The 17,267-nt window shown below is 52.1% G+C and overlaps 1 protein-coding gene across 1 annotated transcript; it reads right to left on the bottom strand.

Moving 5' to 3' along the window:
- Positions 1-3,088: 3,088 nt before the first annotated feature.
- INTS15 (integrator complex subunit 15) lies at positions 3,089-16,412 on the bottom strand. Its single transcript, XM_014856041.3, has 6 exons — positions 15,951-16,412; positions 15,265-15,486; positions 13,059-13,224; positions 8,516-9,040; positions 7,645-7,684; positions 3,089-3,906 (listed from the first exon to the last, which is right to left on the bottom strand). The coding sequence occupies exons 1-6, from the start codon at positions 16,140-16,142 to the stop codon at positions 3,705-3,707; spliced, it is 1,347 nt and encodes a 448-aa protein (XP_014711527.2). The 5' UTR covers positions 16,143-16,412; the 3' UTR covers positions 3,089-3,704.
- Positions 16,413-17,267: the final 855 nt, after the last annotated feature.

Raw genomic sequence — 17,267 nt, forward strand, 5'->3', positions numbered from 1 at the left:
ACCATCCTGTGTTTCTCACATGCATGATAGTACACGCTTCATGATGCTGTGCAAGTTTTCACTTAGCAATATTTCTCAAGGATCTTTCCACGTCAGCAGCCCACGGGGTAAAAACAGGAAGTCTATAGTCCGATCTGGTTAATGAAGGTGGTAAGGTTAGCCCAATCTGTGTTGTGGGGTTTTTCTTTGGCGGGGGAGGCACTTTTTATTAAGGCATAATAGCATATGGAAAGTACACATTGGTGTACGACTTCATGAATTTACACAAATTGCATATATGCGTGTAACAGCCCCTAAGAAGCCTCTTCCAGTCCTTACCCATCCTCCCCCACCATCTTGGCTTCTAACATCACAGATTAGTTTCCAAATGCGGTTTTTTAAATTAAGAAAATACAGCACAAAAAAAAAATCCTATTTCCATCTTCTCTTGAAAACTCAGAAGTCCTGGCAACATTCACTTTGGCCCAAGTGCCAAGCTATGTCAATGACCAGCTCCAGGTGTTCTCCGGTTTAGCACGGTTCCCAGTTCCCACTTGTGTGTGATTCTGGAAGCTTCATCCATTGACATTACCTGCCTGGTCCCTAGGGATGTCTGAGTTTACAACTCCTAGTCGGCCAGTCCTCTTTGATGGCTGTTGAAGATGTTTCTGGATTTTCCTTATTAAAAAAACACTGCACCCCGCATTTCCATATAGGTGTGTGTGTGTGTGTGTGTGTGTACACATATATCTCCAAGAGAATTGAAGCCATATGTCCACACAGGCCTTGTAGACAAATATTCATAGCAGCAATATTCATAAGAGCCAAAGGGTCCACACATCTACCAACTAGTGAATGGATGAACAAAATGTGGTCCATCCACACAATGCAATATTATTTGGCTATAAAAAGTAATGAAGTCCCGAAACACGCAACAACATGGATGAACCTTGAACACACTATACTAAGTGAAGGAAGCCAGTCACAAAAGACCACATACCGTATGATTCCATTGATATGAAATGTCCAGAAAGGGCAAATCCATCTAGACGGAAAGTAGACTAGGGGTTGCTGGGGGCCGGGGGCAGACGGGGCAGTGACTGCCGATGGATGTGGGGTATCTTTGGCGGATGATGAGATGTCCTAAACTGGATAGTGATGATGGTTGCACAACTCTGTAAGTATACTGAAAACCACTGATTTGTACACTTTAAATGACTGAATTGGGTTTGTGAATTCTCTCAATAAAACTATGACTTAAAAAACAAACAATACTGCTGTAAACACCCTTAAACATCTGTAGCTGCTGGAGTCGCTAGGTCACGGGGTCACTTTATCTTCTGATTTCTCCAGTGGCTAAAGCGATTTTCTCTGCCACAAACAGTGTGATCATTGCTCCCCCACACCTTTAGCTACGCTTTCTGTTTTGCCAGTCTGATGGGTAAGTGAAGAAATGGCATCTCATTTTAAGTCATATTTCCCTGGTTATCAGTTTTAGGATCTTTTCACATTTGTTGGCCATTTGTATTTTCTCTTCTATGAATATGCTGTTTCATGTCCTTCACCCGTTTTGCGTGTGTGAGAAAGACCGCCCTGAGCTAACACATGCACCAATCTTCCTCTATTTTGTATGTGGGATGCCGCCACAGCATGGCTGAGTGGAGCAGGTCCACACACGGGATCTGCACCCCTGAGCCCCGGCCACTGAAGCAGAGCACACAGAACTTGAACCACTTGGCCACAGGGCTGGCCTCCTTCACCCATTTTTTTTTACTGGAACGTCTTCTGATTAATCTGTAGTTTTTAATACGTTCGGCATAGATATACTTTGTTTTATATGTTGCAAATATTTTCTCACATATCAATTTTTAACGTATGTAAAATACCTAGCAGGTGCCTGGCACATAATTACGAACCAGGAGGAACATCGTTTTTTGTAGGTTGACATAACTGCTCACACACTGCTGAAAACACCAGCAAAGGAAGTCTGTGGGTCTAGTGGATTTATTTCCTACATTTTTCCTTTGTTTACTTTTAAAAACCCCCGTGGGTCGGAGAGGAGCTAACACACACCCAGCCCCTGGACAGGTACAGTGGAGGCTGTCTTCCGAGACAGGGCCAGGCTCAGAGACCTTCTCGAACTACAAAGCAACGTGAGAGCTTCTTTTCCATCCTTCTCAGGAAGACTTGGTACCAGAGTTAAAAATACCAAGGACCAGCCACGTGCTGGCTGCTTTAGTCTCACGCGTGTGTCCCACCAAAAGATGGAAGCGGGCATTTCACTTCAGGTCCTGACCCGACGTCAGCAGATTCACACATGAGCAGGGAATGCAATCAGTCAAGGACAATGAAGTCAAACTCAGAGAATAGGACATTTCCTTCTAGCCCACGGCTCTCAAAAGCAATTTTGAAACAGCATCCCGATAGGCGTCCCTTGCAGGCCAGTTCCTAGACGCCGGCTGTGGCTGTGGAGCCCGGCTGAGCACTCGGGGCCCAAGGAAAGTCACGGGCTCGTGGCTCCGAGAAAGCACATGTGGTCAAGGTCCTCGCCAACCACGGATGGCCCTGACAGCACAACTGCATTATCTTGAGGGATGCCTTAAATTCCAGACAGAAAACACACACACAGGCACACGGGAATTTATTAGGCAATCTGGCTAGGTCTAGTTTTCCAGGTCATGGCCTTCAGTCAGCAACAGAAGGGTAAACAAACCACAAGGCCAAATGTCATCCCTGCGAGTTACCCGTGGTCCTCTGACGCTCATTATTTGCTGTAACCATCGCTCACTCCTCACTTTCAGCCCGGGGGAGCCCAGTGACATGGTTATGGTATCTTTCTTTCCTGCCAAAACTAATAAATGAGAACTCAAAACACATACCTTCCAATCGTGAACTCCTGAAGGCTGTGTTTTGTCCCTGAGGGAAGAAAGACGCGTACCTGAAGCAAACAGACCCCAGATGCCTGCACAGGGTGGGGACGCCATCTGTGGGGTCTCTGTCAAAAGGAGTGGGTAAAATTGTGTTCAATCTTCTTACCATGATCACTGCAGGCTGAGGAGGAGACCACCGCGGCTCACACGGAGTAAGCTTTTAAAATACATTCCATAAAGTCTATGAAACTGTTTAGAAAAAATTTATTTGAACATATGAAAAGTAAATTGAGAGACCCCAATAAAACAGAGAAGTTCTTTCCTTGGCGACGGCAAGTCCTCACAGGTTTCCTTCAACAGTGCCAGGCGCTGCGTGTAAGCCTGCGGTCACAGCCTGCCAGCTTCGAGCTCACAGAGCTGGCAAAGGAGCCTGTGTTCATGGCAGGGACACACCCCGTCCACAAGGAGGGAAGCCAGACAAATGGACTTGCAGATGCCGCTCCTCACATCCTCGTTACGGACAGCACAGGCTCAGAGCGTGTCCGAAAGGACACACGAGCCGACAGGCTCACAGAATCGGCATCTTTTAAAGACGCCCACGTCACTCTGCAGAGAGCTGCACAATCTTCTTCTCATCTAGCCAATCTGGACTTTGACGAATGTGACCAGGTAGGAGGTACCTGGACCACGACATCACAGAACTTCTGCACCAAGCCGTTCTGCCGGTGCGGAGGGGCTGCCTGGCGGCCCCCCAGAGATCCTCTTCTATGGCGTCGGCCACCCTCTCCCTGGAAGGCTTCCTCCGACCCGGGCGCAGAAGGCACACTGCCACTTGGCGGGCCACAGGGGTCCGGCCTAGCGGATGGGCCTGAAGGGAAACGCCACGCCTGAGATGAAGGTGTGCCCGGGGTGTGTGGGCAGGGCGGGGTGGGCGGCCGGGTGGGCCGGCACGGCCCCGTAGCCCAGCGGGGGCGTGTGGATGTGAGGGTAGAAGCCAGGGGGGAGCGCTGTGTGTGGCGACTGCTGCACTGGGCCCGAGATCACCAGCTGGAGCAGGCTGCAAACACAAGAAGAAGGATTAGGATGTGCTGATCCGGGGCTGGCCCTGTCCACCTTGCGGCTTGGCGCCACCGGGGAGAGGCGAGGAGAGGAGAGGAGAAGGCCTGGACACCATGGCAGCCCTCACAGGTCCTAGGAGAGGCACCAGATGAAGGCACAGAATCTGCACGTTTCCAGATGGGGACACTGCCAGCTCGTATCTGGGGAGGAGCAGGAGGTGGCCTAGGGGTGGCAGGGTCTAGACTGGGCCCTGGGCAGAGAAGAGGGGAGGGGCTAGCAGTGGGAAAAGCCAGGATCCTGCAGGTGGCGAAGCAGAGGGAGGCGACTGAGGGAAGCGCAGGTGCCCAAGGATGGAGGGGCTGCACCCGGGCCTGTGGTCTACAGAAGCTCAGGACGGAGGTCAGCAGCTGTGCCAGCCTCGAGTGTCTACAGTCATGAGGGTTGTGACTGAGGCAGCGCAGCCAACAGGACAGCAGGCTGGTTTTCTGTCGTCCTGAACGACTGAGTCCTAACTGGATTCCAGGCAAAGCCACCTGAGAGCTGGCCTTCCAGAGAGCCTGGAGGGAGAGCCTGTCCAGGCCCCACCCTCAGATGGCCCAGGCCTGGGCCCAGCCCCGCCCACCTTCAGGGGCCCCTAGCCTCCACTCCAGCCCCCGAGGGGCTTCAGACCCTCCAGCTCACTCGTTCCTTCACTCCACGGCGCAGCCCATGACGCCTGAGCCTGAGGAGCCTTCTCCAGCCTGCGTTCTCCCCTTCGTGGTTTGGGACATGGACAGCCTCCTCCCAGAAATCCCCTTCCCTCCTGAACTCTATGCCATTTCCAACGCGGTTCCTTCTGGAACTCCTCGCCGAGTCTCCCCGCATCAGTCTCGTCCTCTCTCGCTCCGCGCTCCCCTCCCAGCGAGGGCAGCAGAGCTTCCTCACTTCCTCACTACCTCTAGCTTTCCAGGGACTCAGCCCGTCCACATCCTGCGGTCAGCCTGGAACAACCAGCTCCCCAGCTCTGCCCCAAGCAGAGCCGCTGCTCAGCCCTCCGTGCTCCAGCACAGAGGCCTCCTCCCTCGCATGCAGCCTCTGCTGCACACAGACTGCCTCTGCTCTCTGCGCCTCACCCCAAGGCCATGGCTCCAGCTGGGTCCTGAGTGTGGAGTGTCCACGCCTGTCTCCCCACATCACCAAATCTCAGCTGCCAGGTCCTCTCCCGCCCGCCATCCGCCCCTCAGCTTCCCCGTCTGTGACAACCCACCCCGGGCCACTTCGCCCTGGTGGGCCCTGCCTACTGTCGGCCACTCCCTGGAGCTCTAAGGGACGGGCAAGGTCTTCTGCAGACTGACCCTCACCCCTGCCCCCCAGGACAAAGGCTGGTATCCAGAGCCCCCAGGAGCGGCTCAGGCAGTAAACGGAGGGCGTGAAGAAAGCGGGTGCCTTTTAGTGGCCCGAAGGTCTTCTGAGCCTGTTTTCACCTACGTTACTCGTTGTTTATAACTCTGGGTGAGAAATCCAATCAAAATAAGCCAACAAATCAATCTAAGGAGGGAGTATCATAGAGGCAAAATTTAGGTCATAGGTTTGTTTGAACCTGTACATCCTGCCAGGGACAGAAGGGTTTCAAGAAATTTCTGGTCTAGTCAGAAAGACAACACAAAGGAGACGATCAGAAATCAAAGCAGCGTTCCAGGTGACGACGTGTCCTCTCTCTCCCCATGTCAGTGCCAGGCCGCCCCTGGGAGGCTGGGCTCTGAGACGGGGCCTCAGGAGAGGCGGCCCCGGGCTCCAGGGAGCCCAGGCGGGGGTGTTAAGAAGCTCCAGAGGGATTCTCAAGGGGACCCCTAGTCATGATACTGAGCCAATTAAGGATTCATACCCTGTCATTATTTTAATGCCCTGAAAACATTAAATAAAAGCTGTGCACAAAGAAGGGAAATGTTACAAAGGGATTACTGCCAGAGGGGAAGAAAGACACCAGCTTACACTAACAAAGTCCTCAGATGCCAGGGAATTTTCTTGGAGCCCAGAAAAAAAAAAAGGAAAGAAAGAAAAGGAACAGTGTGGGCTCCTGAGGGACGTGGCCCTCTGGACGAGCTGTCTGTCCTGTTGATATGGTATCTCAAGCAGGACCACTTTGTCTCACCAGGAACCACTCCACCTTCTGGTCTTGTATCTGCCCTGACGCCTGACGGAAGCTTCCCCTGGAGAGCTCGACGCGGAGCCCCAACCTCAGCTCGAGGACGCCGGCCTCTGGCTACAGCTGCGCTGGCCATCAGCCTGTGAATTTGCACCTGGCTGATCCTCTGGCCTCAAATGACGCATACTTCTGCCCCAGCCACACCTGCCCAGACTTGCAGGCCCTGGCATGGCTGTGAGCACACGCGGTGCAGTGGGGCCTGGCTGGCTCGCTCACCCTCTGTCCACACTGCCTGCCAACGCCAGCCCTAGAGCCACACTACCCCTGCTGAAGACCAGAGTGACGTCTGAAGAAGGAACATGAATCCCCCACCAGCTTCGCCGGGGTGTTTGCACCCTGTGAACCCTGTCCCTGTGCACACTGCAGGGGGCAGGGGAGTCCGCCTCCAATTACAAACACGTCCGTACAGCGTGGCCCCAATGACTACTTCTGGTGGACACACAAGGTTCCGTCCTTCTGACATCACTAGTGACTGACTAAGGATCCCCATGCTGTGGGACGGTTAGTTGCTTCCAGTTTTCTTGCTACTAACGATAGTGCATTTGCATGAAACATTTTTGTGTATACAGCTTTTTGCTTCTTAGATTCAGTGAAATTAATTGGCTGAAGTGAAATTCCTAAGTTATGAAAATAACAGCAAGAGTGACAGCAGCTAACCCTTGTTAGATACTTAGTATATACCAAGTGCTAAGTGCTTCCTGTGTCCTGACTCGTGTAATCCCCACAGAAACCCTAAGGGGGTGCAGGGGTTGCGGGAGGCAGGGGGACATGAGGCAGGTACACTGCTTCTTCATTTTACAGAGGAAATGGAGGCAGAGGGAGATGAGGAACTCGCCAGGCTCAGACAGACAGGAAGGAGCAAGGCTGGAATTCTCACCAGCAGCTTTGCCACCACACAGTTCCTGCTTTTCCCCATTATTATCACTATTCCCCTAAAATCATGCAAGTGACCACCATTTATGGAGAGTCCCACGTGCCATGGACCATGCTGAGAAATTTACCAACACCTCCTCATTGAATCCTTACCACAACCCAATATCACTGCATCCATTTTACATGGGAAACTGAGGCTCAGAGACAGGCGAAGAGACTGGCCAAGCGTCACAGAAAACCAGAAAGCTGCACTCAGAACCCAGTCTGTGCCACCTGATGCCAAAGTGCTGCCATAACTGACACGCTGCGCCCTAGGGCCGTGGCTCTGCAGCATTTCCCAAAGGGCTGTGCCATTCACAGCGTCACCAACAGTGTGTGCGCACCAACGTCCCCACCAAACATAGGTGTGCCACTTTAGTGAGCTATAAATGACACTCAGTTTAAAAGCAAGATGGCCACTTCATCTCTTTGATTTCCCTCTCTACTTGGGCTTCCTCTCATGTGGGTTACCCTGACGTATCTGCCCCTACTTATCATCAGGTCCCTAAGGGACTCCTTACATACAGAAGCTCTAGACCCTGCAGACTAGCTCTCCCCAAAGAAGCCAGGACAAGGGGTCCACCCTGCCTCACATCCCTCACACCCCCCGCCCAGCGAGAAGTCTTGAGAGGCACTTACTTATTATGGGGCAGCCTGGAGCACAAGGTTCTCAGGTCATCTGAAAGAAAGGAGGCTCAGAATTAAGGAGCAGACTGGAGACAACAAGGTAAAATGTCCCTGCCGTTCTTTTCAAGGATGCTAGCAAGACAGTAAGAGTGCCTTACGCTACGTTTTCCCAGCATCATTTAGAAACTGGGTTCTTCCTCCTATTTTTGTTTTAACAAAGGAGGCGCCAAACAGAAGACACCGCTTAGGGATGTGGGCAGCTCTGTCGGCAGTTTGTAGGATGGCTGGGAAAGGGCCCAGAGGCAGGGCTCTCACTGGGCAGATCAGACGTCCACGGCGGTAAGAGGGAAACCCACCACCAGTGACCACCGCCTGGGGACACTGGCAACCCCAGTGAGCCAACAGTTACAAAGCCAACACAAGCATGTCATCAGCATCAGATCGTTCTCCTGGACGAGTTCAAGTCCTGAAATGCAGAATTAAGGAGCCCTCAAAACTGGTGACGGGAACGTTTTATGCCTTGACTGGGCAGTGGTTACATTGGTCAAAACTCATCAAACTTTGCACTTAAACCTGTGCATTTTACTGTATGGAAATTACGCCTCAATAAAAAAGGACTTCAAAAAAAGAACAAAAAGATTCCCCAAGAGGAAGATATTAAGCCACTATCCACGCTCTGGAGGAGCCCAGTGCTGGGACGACGGCCAGGAGGCACGCAGACGCCATGGTCACAGCGCTCTGCCCGGATGCGTTGCGCGCCTCTACCCTCTTCCCTGTGTTCACTAAGAGGAAAGAAGCCTGGAAGAAACAGAAAACAGTACCTGCCCAGGAGCCCCTACTTTCCTCCTGCCCCCAGGAAGGCTCGGGCCAGGAAATCACCCACCTCTCGTGCACAGCAAGGCCCCAGAGGCCATGGCCACCTGCAAAGCCTGTGCCAGCCGGTCTAGAGAGAGCTCGATCTCCTGGGAGGCGTTGAGGGGGTTCAGTTCATCCGCCAGTCTGTTGATCTCCTCCACCAGCGGGACCATGTGGTCAAACAGGATCAGCCCCAGGCGGCCGTACAGGTTCTTCTCGGTCAGGTGGACCTGCAGCATCATGAGAACCTGCAGGACGCTGAGATGCAGCTTCGAGTACAGGAGGTGGGAGTCTCTGTCCGCCTCCCCCGAGTCCTGGCTCACTTTGGAGGTGACGTGGCCGTTGGATAACGGGGGCTTCTTCCTCCTTTTGTAAGCCAGAGGGGCCTTCACGCACCAGCGGATCAATCCAGTGAGCGGGGTGAGCTCTAAAAATCCTATCGGGAGGTTGGCTGCAATTGGGGTATTTAAAAAAGTGATGAGAATCAACCGTGGGTCCTCAAAAATCCAGTTGACAATCATTTCGAGCAAGTCCAGCGGTGGGATGAGATCATCTGCAAACAGAGGTGTCAGGTCAGGAGGCTTTCCAGCCCCAGGGACAGGGGTAGATGGAGGGGAGCGGACCCCTAAGTTGAGAGGACTCCCCCTCTGGCTTTCAGGCTACGGACTTCTTTGCTCATCTATTCCCCATCTCCTTTCCTAGAACATCCCCTCCACAAGGGCCGGGACTCTCGTCTTATTCAATATTTACCCCTGGTGGCAGGACTGTCTGGCCAACGTAGGGCTCAGGAAATAGTCACGTGCCACATAAAGATGTTTTGGTCATTGATGGACCACATGGATGACAGTGCTTCCATGAGATTAGCACCTGAGAGCCTGGGCGTGTCTGTCGCAGGCTATCCCATCTAGGTTTGCGTAAGCGTACTCTACAATGTTTGCACAACAACGAAATCGCCTAGCGACGCATTTCTCAGAACACAGCCCCGTCGTTAAGTGACACAGGACTGACTATATTTGTTAAATCAACAATTCCCCAGAACTCCGTTAGGTTGTGAAAAAAGTTCATCCTGTGTGTCAATTTAAATAAAATTCCACACATTTTATGTCCAAAAGTATCACCATAGTCATCCTTTCCCTGTGAGTAGATTTCATTCCTGCATTTAGTGTCCCACCCATGGTCCAGCCCCAAACATGGAACCCTTGTCTAAGCAACGGCCTGACCTCCTGTGATCCCTGAGAACTGGCATGTTCTACGGCCTAGACAGAGAACAATAATAATAAAAACAAACGCTGATGTTTATTTTGGGCTTACTGTATTCCAGGCACTGGTCTAACCCCTTTACACAGATTAACAGGTTTAATCCTCAAACAACCCCAGAGGAAACTGAGGCACAGAGACGTTAAGTAATTTCCCCAGGACTCATCAGAAGCACATGAGGGGCTCAGATCTGACCCCAGGGGGCCTGGCTCCTAACCACCAGGCTATACTGCCCATCCTGGGATCAGCATGTGATGCCCTTTGGCTGGCTGTGCAGGGGAGCGGGTCCCCGCTCCTATTTCTGGGGCTGTGCCCCCTCAGCTCACGGAAGAGCTAAGGACGACAGAGCCCCTGCCAGGCTCTGAGTTCCAACAGCCAACCACGCAAGAGGAAGGAGAGCATGGGGTGAGGCAGACACACGTGGGTGTGTGGTCTCAGCTGCTCTTTCTCAGGAGACACGGGCCTCTTCCCCTGAGATTACGCCGACCTGCTGTTTCGGTGTTAAACCACTGCCTCCTCCCTTCTGTTATGAAATGACGGCAGCAGGAGGTAGCAGCTGTCTATGATCCTTACTTGGCAAAATAAACACCAGGCAACCCCGCGTCCGGCCCCCTGACCCCCCGTGACGTTTCTGTCTAGGAAGTGCCAGTCTGACGCCCACTCCTGTGGCATCCCTTCCCCTCCCCCAGCTGAAGGCAGTGTGTGCACACGTGCCCTGTGTGTACACGTGAGTGTGTGTGCTTGAGAGCAAATAATCCCTATGACCTTCCTACCCAGAGTTCTCTGCACCATTCGGGCAAGAGGACTTTCTGTTTGATAGTCCAGCTTCTTCCTCTTTGTGGCTTTGAAGGCAGACACCCCAGGAATGCGCTCCTGTTACCAGAAGCGCCCAAGAGCAGCCTCCATCACCACTCTGACAGCCGACTGTGGGCCCAGCCCTGTAGGGCCACCACTGCATGCCCAGTGACCTCCGCATCTCCCAACTCATCAAGTCGCCGACATCAAACACGTACAGCTTTTTGTCTGCCGATCACACCTCAATAAAGTGGTTGAAAAAAAAAATCACCGACGTATCAGACTGACAAACTGGCTTAAGAGAAAAATCCCATATCTCATATCCATTCTAGAATGTTAGTGGACATTCTGAACTTTCTTTCTCTGTATGTTAATTACCTCATTCCCAACGTTAAGGCCAATTTCTGTCCTTTTTGACCTGGAATAACTGATGACCTGGAGGGTAACTAGGATGCTGTAAACTAGGTTTAAATGAACCTTTCCTTTTGGAAACAACAGCCTGAATACCGTGCCCCGGTGTTAACAGCTCTCAGAAGAATCTGCAGGAGGGGGCCAGGGAGAAGTCCACTCCAGCAGCGGGCACGGCTCGACAGACCTGCCTCCCATCCCAGGGGCACTCACCCTGGAAGAAGCCATAAGTCAGCGAGTGAACATGACATGCACTTGAACATCCTACTGTGTCCACACTAACCTTCTCTAGAGAACGAAAAAGTCTAACAGCAAGAAAAAAGTTACAAATCAAAGGAGAATCAAGTATAATCAGGGTGCAGGTGGGAGACCAATTCTGGACTGAACAAAAACGGACAATGCGGTCACAGGTCCCGGAGCTGCTGGCTTAGCTCTCAGACCAGGATAAGAAGGAGACTGTTGGTCAGCCCTCTGAGCGGCAAGAGCCGAGGGCAGAGGAGGAGGAACCTGAAACAGAAAAGCGGGCTTTGGGTCTGGTTCTGCAGAGAAAGCTGTTCACCTGACAAGGCTCTGATGTCCCCATGTGGAAGACAAGGGCCACAGCCCCCACCCAGGGCCCACGCAGGCTGTGGGGGTCACCTAGGACACAGATGTGGAAGGACTCAGTGCAGCGTAAAGCCCTGCTGGTCGATCCGTGTTCCTTGGAACCCACCCATGGGGGAGGAAAGTGAGCAGAAGAGCCCACATGGGGCCTGAGACTCCTGCCCGAGTTCAACCAGAGCCGGTCAACTTCTACTGGTTTCCTTTATTGACGGTCTGCGTAAAATGATGTGACCAGAAGACTGCTGCTGGACAGGGACAAGGGACCTGGGCTTCTCCCAGCTGAAGTCAAATACCATCTGATGGCCACCCGGAGGACCTCTCCTGGCATCTCGTTCAGAAAGTCTCGAAAACATCACCAGCAGTAGAACTGACACATGTGTCTCCCAGCGTGACGTACCCAGAAGGACACACCCTACCGAGTATTAGTGTTGCCAAAAACGTTTAACTCGAATCTGCTCATAAAGAAACAATCAGACAAACCAAATCAAGGGACATTCTGCAAAACAACAGGTCCGAGCTCTTTAAAACGCTAATGCGATAAGAAATCTTTTTAAAAGCTGAGAATTGTTCCAGATTTAAAAAAAACGAAGTGATATAACAACTATGACCCTGATTGGATCCTGAATTCTCCTGATCCCCTAAAGGGAGGAGTAAAAAAAAGCTATAAAAGACATTATTGAGACAACCAGGCAACTCTGAACACAGGCCATTGACGAGATCACAGTATTGTCACTATTTAATTTCGTGGATGTGATGACGGTATCACGGTCAAGTAAGGAAATGTTCTTGTTCTTAGGAGATAAATGCTTAAGTGGCTGGTACATGATACTGGTAACAAACTTTCAATAGTTCAGAAAAGAAATATCTGCAAGTGTGTGTGTGTGGAGAGAAAGAGAGAGAAGCAAGAGAGAGAGAGAAAATATATGGCAAATGTTCATAACTGGTGAATCTAGGCAAGAGGTACGTGAATGCTTGTTGTCATATTCTTGCAACTTTCCTGACACTTCAAAATTTTTCAAAATAAAAAGTGAGGGGTGGGGGCTGGTCCCGTGGCCGAGTGGTTAAGTTCGCGCGCTCCGCTGCAGGTGGCCCAGTGTTTCATTGGTTCGAATCCTGGGCGCGGACATGGCACTGCTCATCAAAACATGCTGAGGCAGCGTCCCACGTGCCACAACTAGAAGGACCCACAACAAAGAATATACAACTATGTACCGGGGGGCTTTGGGGAGAAAAAGGAAAAAAAAAAATCTTTAAAAAAAAAAGTGAGGGGTGAAAAAGCAAGTCACATCTAGGGAGAAAGCCACATCTCTCTGCCATCAGACCCTAGTTTTGGGGCTGTTTGCCGCTTGGGCCATTCTGAGTCAAGCAACTAAGAACCACCAAGGAAGGCTCCCTGTGAGCAAAAGAGGCCAAAGCCTTCACCGGACAGTTCACCCGGGTGTTCAGTGGAAATAACACCGGCAATCAGCTGAACCTTCTTTATCGGCAGCAATCTGTTTACAGCTTACCTGACGACAGGTCGTAGAGCGCAGTGACGGAAGTGATGAACTGGCAGCAGAAGCGAGGGCTGGCACTGAATATCTGCTTGAGCGTCTGAACGGATCCCGGCACCAGACAGCAGTAGTCATCCACGAGGGCCCTGGCTAACCTCACACAGTAGACCACAGGCGTCCGCTGGAAAGAAGCCACAGTCTGCTTCACTACAGGAATCGTGAGCTAGGAGACCAGCATCTATGGACCACCAGAACTGGCAGAACCACTTCCAAGAAAGGAGAAAGAGGTTCCCAGCTCACTTTGAAGCAGGGGTTGGCAAACTAAAGCCCAGAGCCCAAATCCACCCTGCCAGCTGTTTTTGTAAATAAAGTTTTATTGAAACACGGCCCTGCTCATGTGTGTGCCTGTTGTCCGGGGCTGCTCTCGAACTACAAGGGCAGAACTGAGTAGTTGTGACAGGGGCTATCTGACCCGCAGAGCCTAAAATATTTACTATCTCGCCCTTTACATAAAAGGCTTTGAAGTTTACTTAGGAAAGATCACTTCTGACTTCAGGTGAGGAAATGACAACTCCTCTGACCCTACAGGTGAGACTCTTAAGGTAAAAATTAACAGTTGCTACCACTTAGAAGAGATTTGGGAGAGTGTGTGAACTACGACGTGATTTAGAACAGTACTTTCTCCATTTCTCTTACAATCCCATCCTCTTACAGGTTTCCTATCACAGGTTTCTTTAATTCCTTCGAATCTTACGTCACCACCATCCCTGCCTTTTTCCTTCCCACTCAGATGCCAATCTGTAGCCACCGCCACATTCAATAGCTGCTCAGGATGCTATGGTTCCAGGGCCCCAAGGCGGCCTGCAGGGGAAACCGCAAGGAGACAGGAGGCCACATTGTTCATTCAGGCTGCAATGTGCCCCCATGACACTAAACCGCCATCTCTACCTTTCCTCAGGCGGAAGCTGCAGCCGCACGCCGCAGTGTGGCCAAGCCGGACCCAGACCACGAAGACCCTTTCCTGTCGCGGACATCTGCTCATTTCGCCAGCACAGCCGCATCACAAGTGACAAGTGGAAAATTATATTATGAATTAGAGGATGCTAAACTTGACTTCATTAGCTTGTCAAGGGATAGAGGTAATCCTGAGGTTAAATATAACACACGTGTTCAACTCAGATGACCCAGAAATCGGACTGGTAAGAATTAAGGTACAGACTCCACTGAGGTTTACCTATGTGCTACAAAGAACAATATCTATGTTAACCAAATTTCAAGGATAAACAAGATTACAAGAAAAATATTTGATTAAATTGAAAAGAAAAAAGACTGTATTTGGGAATGAAGCAGGTTTGTGAAACTGAATGTAGCAAATCTTGTAAGCTTAGCTAAGGATCAGATTAATCAAAATTTTGAGTTACTGATTACTCAAAGTGAATTATCAATTTTTCAAAGACTTTGAGCAACAAAAAAAACAGGGACCAGCCCAGTGGCATAGTGGTTAAGTTCGTGTGCTCCGTTTTGGTGGCCTGGGGTTCGGATCCCAGGCACAGACCTATACTGGTCAGCAAGCCTTGCTGGGGCGGGGACACACATACCAAGGAGAGGAAGATTGGCACAGATGTTAGCTCAGAGCCAATCTTCCTCACCAAAAAAAAAAAAGGTAAAACAAAATGGATCTTCCAAAATACCATCTACTGTGAAATCTATTGTAAACACACATTTTTTTCTTTCAATTTAAAGACACTCTAGAAGGCTTTTATGTTCATATACATCAGAAGAGTCATCAACTTTGCAACGTCACTTGGAACAATGCACAACAATTCACATGCCTACTGACCTAACTGTATATAAAACAGACAAACATTACTACCATCTGACACATAACGATCTTTTTAAAAAAAATCCTATCTGTGAGGCTGCACGCATACCTGTTTTCAAAATCCTACCTTATCCTTTTCCCTTAAGGATTTTTCACTTGTTCTGCAGATGGAGACACTTCTGTTTTTCTTTTTAAAATTCATCTACCATTCCAAACTACTATTTTCTCCAGAATGGTTACTACTTGTATGTAAAAACAGGACTGGGACATCAGCACACAGGGTCGTGACGATCAAGGAGATAACACATGTGGAAAAGACCTCTCCCAAAATCCAATTAAATGGAAATTCCTGACAGTAAACAACTCTTCAGAGACCTCAGGCTGTTTCTAGACAAGTACCTGGAGCCAGGAGGCCGCGCACTCCAGCACCGGGATCCGGCACACTGCCACCGCCATGGAGACCAGTTTCCCCAACAAGTTCATTCGGCTGTCATCGGCTTTGTTCCCTTGGGGACTGAAAAGGGAGGAGAAAATAATCTGCCGTACAGAGTCCTTGGTTTGCTCCTGGAAATAATTGCACATGATTTCAAGAAGTTGGAGCTCCTGAAGTGAATTCAATCTCTGTAAAACAAACCCAGGAGAAGCAACAAAAAATTTGGCTTTAACACGTGTATTAATTCATACAGTAAAACAAAAATAAAAACCCAAAAATACACTATCGTCCCCGGGGAACTTTCCACCCCTGTAAAGCCCAGGCGCCAGGGGGTAGCAGTCTCCTGTTAACCTCAGGAAATGTCATCAGACTTCATCAGACATCATCCTGGGGGACTCAGGATGACCTCACAGCTGCAAGACTCTCCGAAACAGGCCTTTAGTGCGGCTGGTGGGCAGTCCGCAAAGCCTCTTCCTTGAAGCCCCTTGAGACAAGGCTGTCACACGCCCAAAGAACAGGCTCTCAGCGGGAGCCACGCTCAGGACTCGGGACCAGGGGGCGTCTGGCTGCTGCCGGGGCGCGGTGGCGGGGCAGAGACCCGTCGGGGAAGGGAGGGCGGGGAGGGCACGGGCTCCCCGGGGCCGCGCCGCACCTTGGGCTGCGCGCCGCGCTCCTTGGGCACCTGGAACACGAACTCCTCGAGCAGCTCCACGGGGCCCTTGTCCACGATGGGCAGCGGCGCGCTCTGCAGCTGGCTGCTGAAGTAGATGTCCAGGTGGTACAGCACCTCCTTGGCGGCGCTGAGCGCGTCGCGGCGCAGCAGCGAGTGGCGGATGTCGCTCATGGCGCGGCCGCGGCGGCCCGGGGCCCCGGGAGCGCGTCGGGACTTCCGCCCCGAGCCCCGCGGACGCGCCCGCCGCGCTGGAGACAAAGAGGCCACGACCCGGCCTCCGCCCGCCGCCCCGGGCCTGGGCCGCGGCGCCCGCCCGCGCTCGGGCCCGCTCAGGAGGCCATCGCCGCCGCCCCGGCCAGCGGGCGCCCCAGCCGTGCGACTGCGGGGCCAGCGAGCGCCGCGCGAGCCCGACGCCGCGGTGCCGAACGGCGCGGAACGCCGAACGCGGCGACGGCGGCCCGCAGGGGCCAAGCGCAGGCCGCGGCCGGGCCGGCTCTCGGGAGGGCGCCCCCTGGCGGCTCGGCCCGCCGGCCCCGCCCCCGCCGGCCCCGCGCCCGCCCTCGGACCTGCGGCCAAGCTGGCAGGGCCGCCAGCTGGGGGCCACACCCGCGATTGAACGCTCGCCGGGTCTCGCGCTCCCCCACCCGCCGCAAGACGTGCCCGAGCTCCGCGGGCTTCCTTTGCGCGGCGTTGGGAGCCTACTCGTTTGATTTCCCCCCGTGCTGTCCCACCAGTAACGATAGGGCGGTGGTGTAGGGCCCGGGCTCAGGCCTCAGCAATTTATTTTAAAGGTTATGTCCGGTCTGAACTCAGCGGCTGCAATGATAAATGATGCTCCTCTACCCCTGACTCCCATGCCCGTCCCGAGTCCCTATACCCCAACCCCCTCCAGAGTGGCCTGGCCTAGCTGGGGAGGGCCGTGGGAATCTTAGATCTCCTGCTCTTAAAGGCTCTCCCATCCTAAAAACCCTAAGCACTTTCTATGAATCTCCCTTCCCACACTGATCTCTCTGCGCTGAATTAACTGGGTGGTTAGTCTAGGATTTTAAAACTAGGATCGAAAAGACTTGAATATGGCCAGAGGCCAGTGGAGGGCGGGAACCCACAAGTAGGGGATGTGCCTTGTGTAAAAGGCCCATGCTGGCCCGAGGGCAGGCCTGGGTGAGGATGCTGGGCCTGGTTAAGGAGACTAAAATAAAACCCAAGGCCTCTCCCTGAGAGAGATGGGAAGGGCATCTGAGGGGTTGCAACCAGGCACAACTTCAAGTCACTGAGACTCTCCTGCACATCAGGGGA

The sequence above is a fragment of the Equus asinus genome, chromosome 14 (assembly GCF_041296235.1).
Source record: "Equus asinus isolate D_3611 breed Donkey chromosome 14, EquAss-T2T_v2, whole genome shotgun sequence".
NCBI lineage: Eukaryota > Metazoa > Chordata > Mammalia > Perissodactyla > Equidae > Equus > Equus asinus.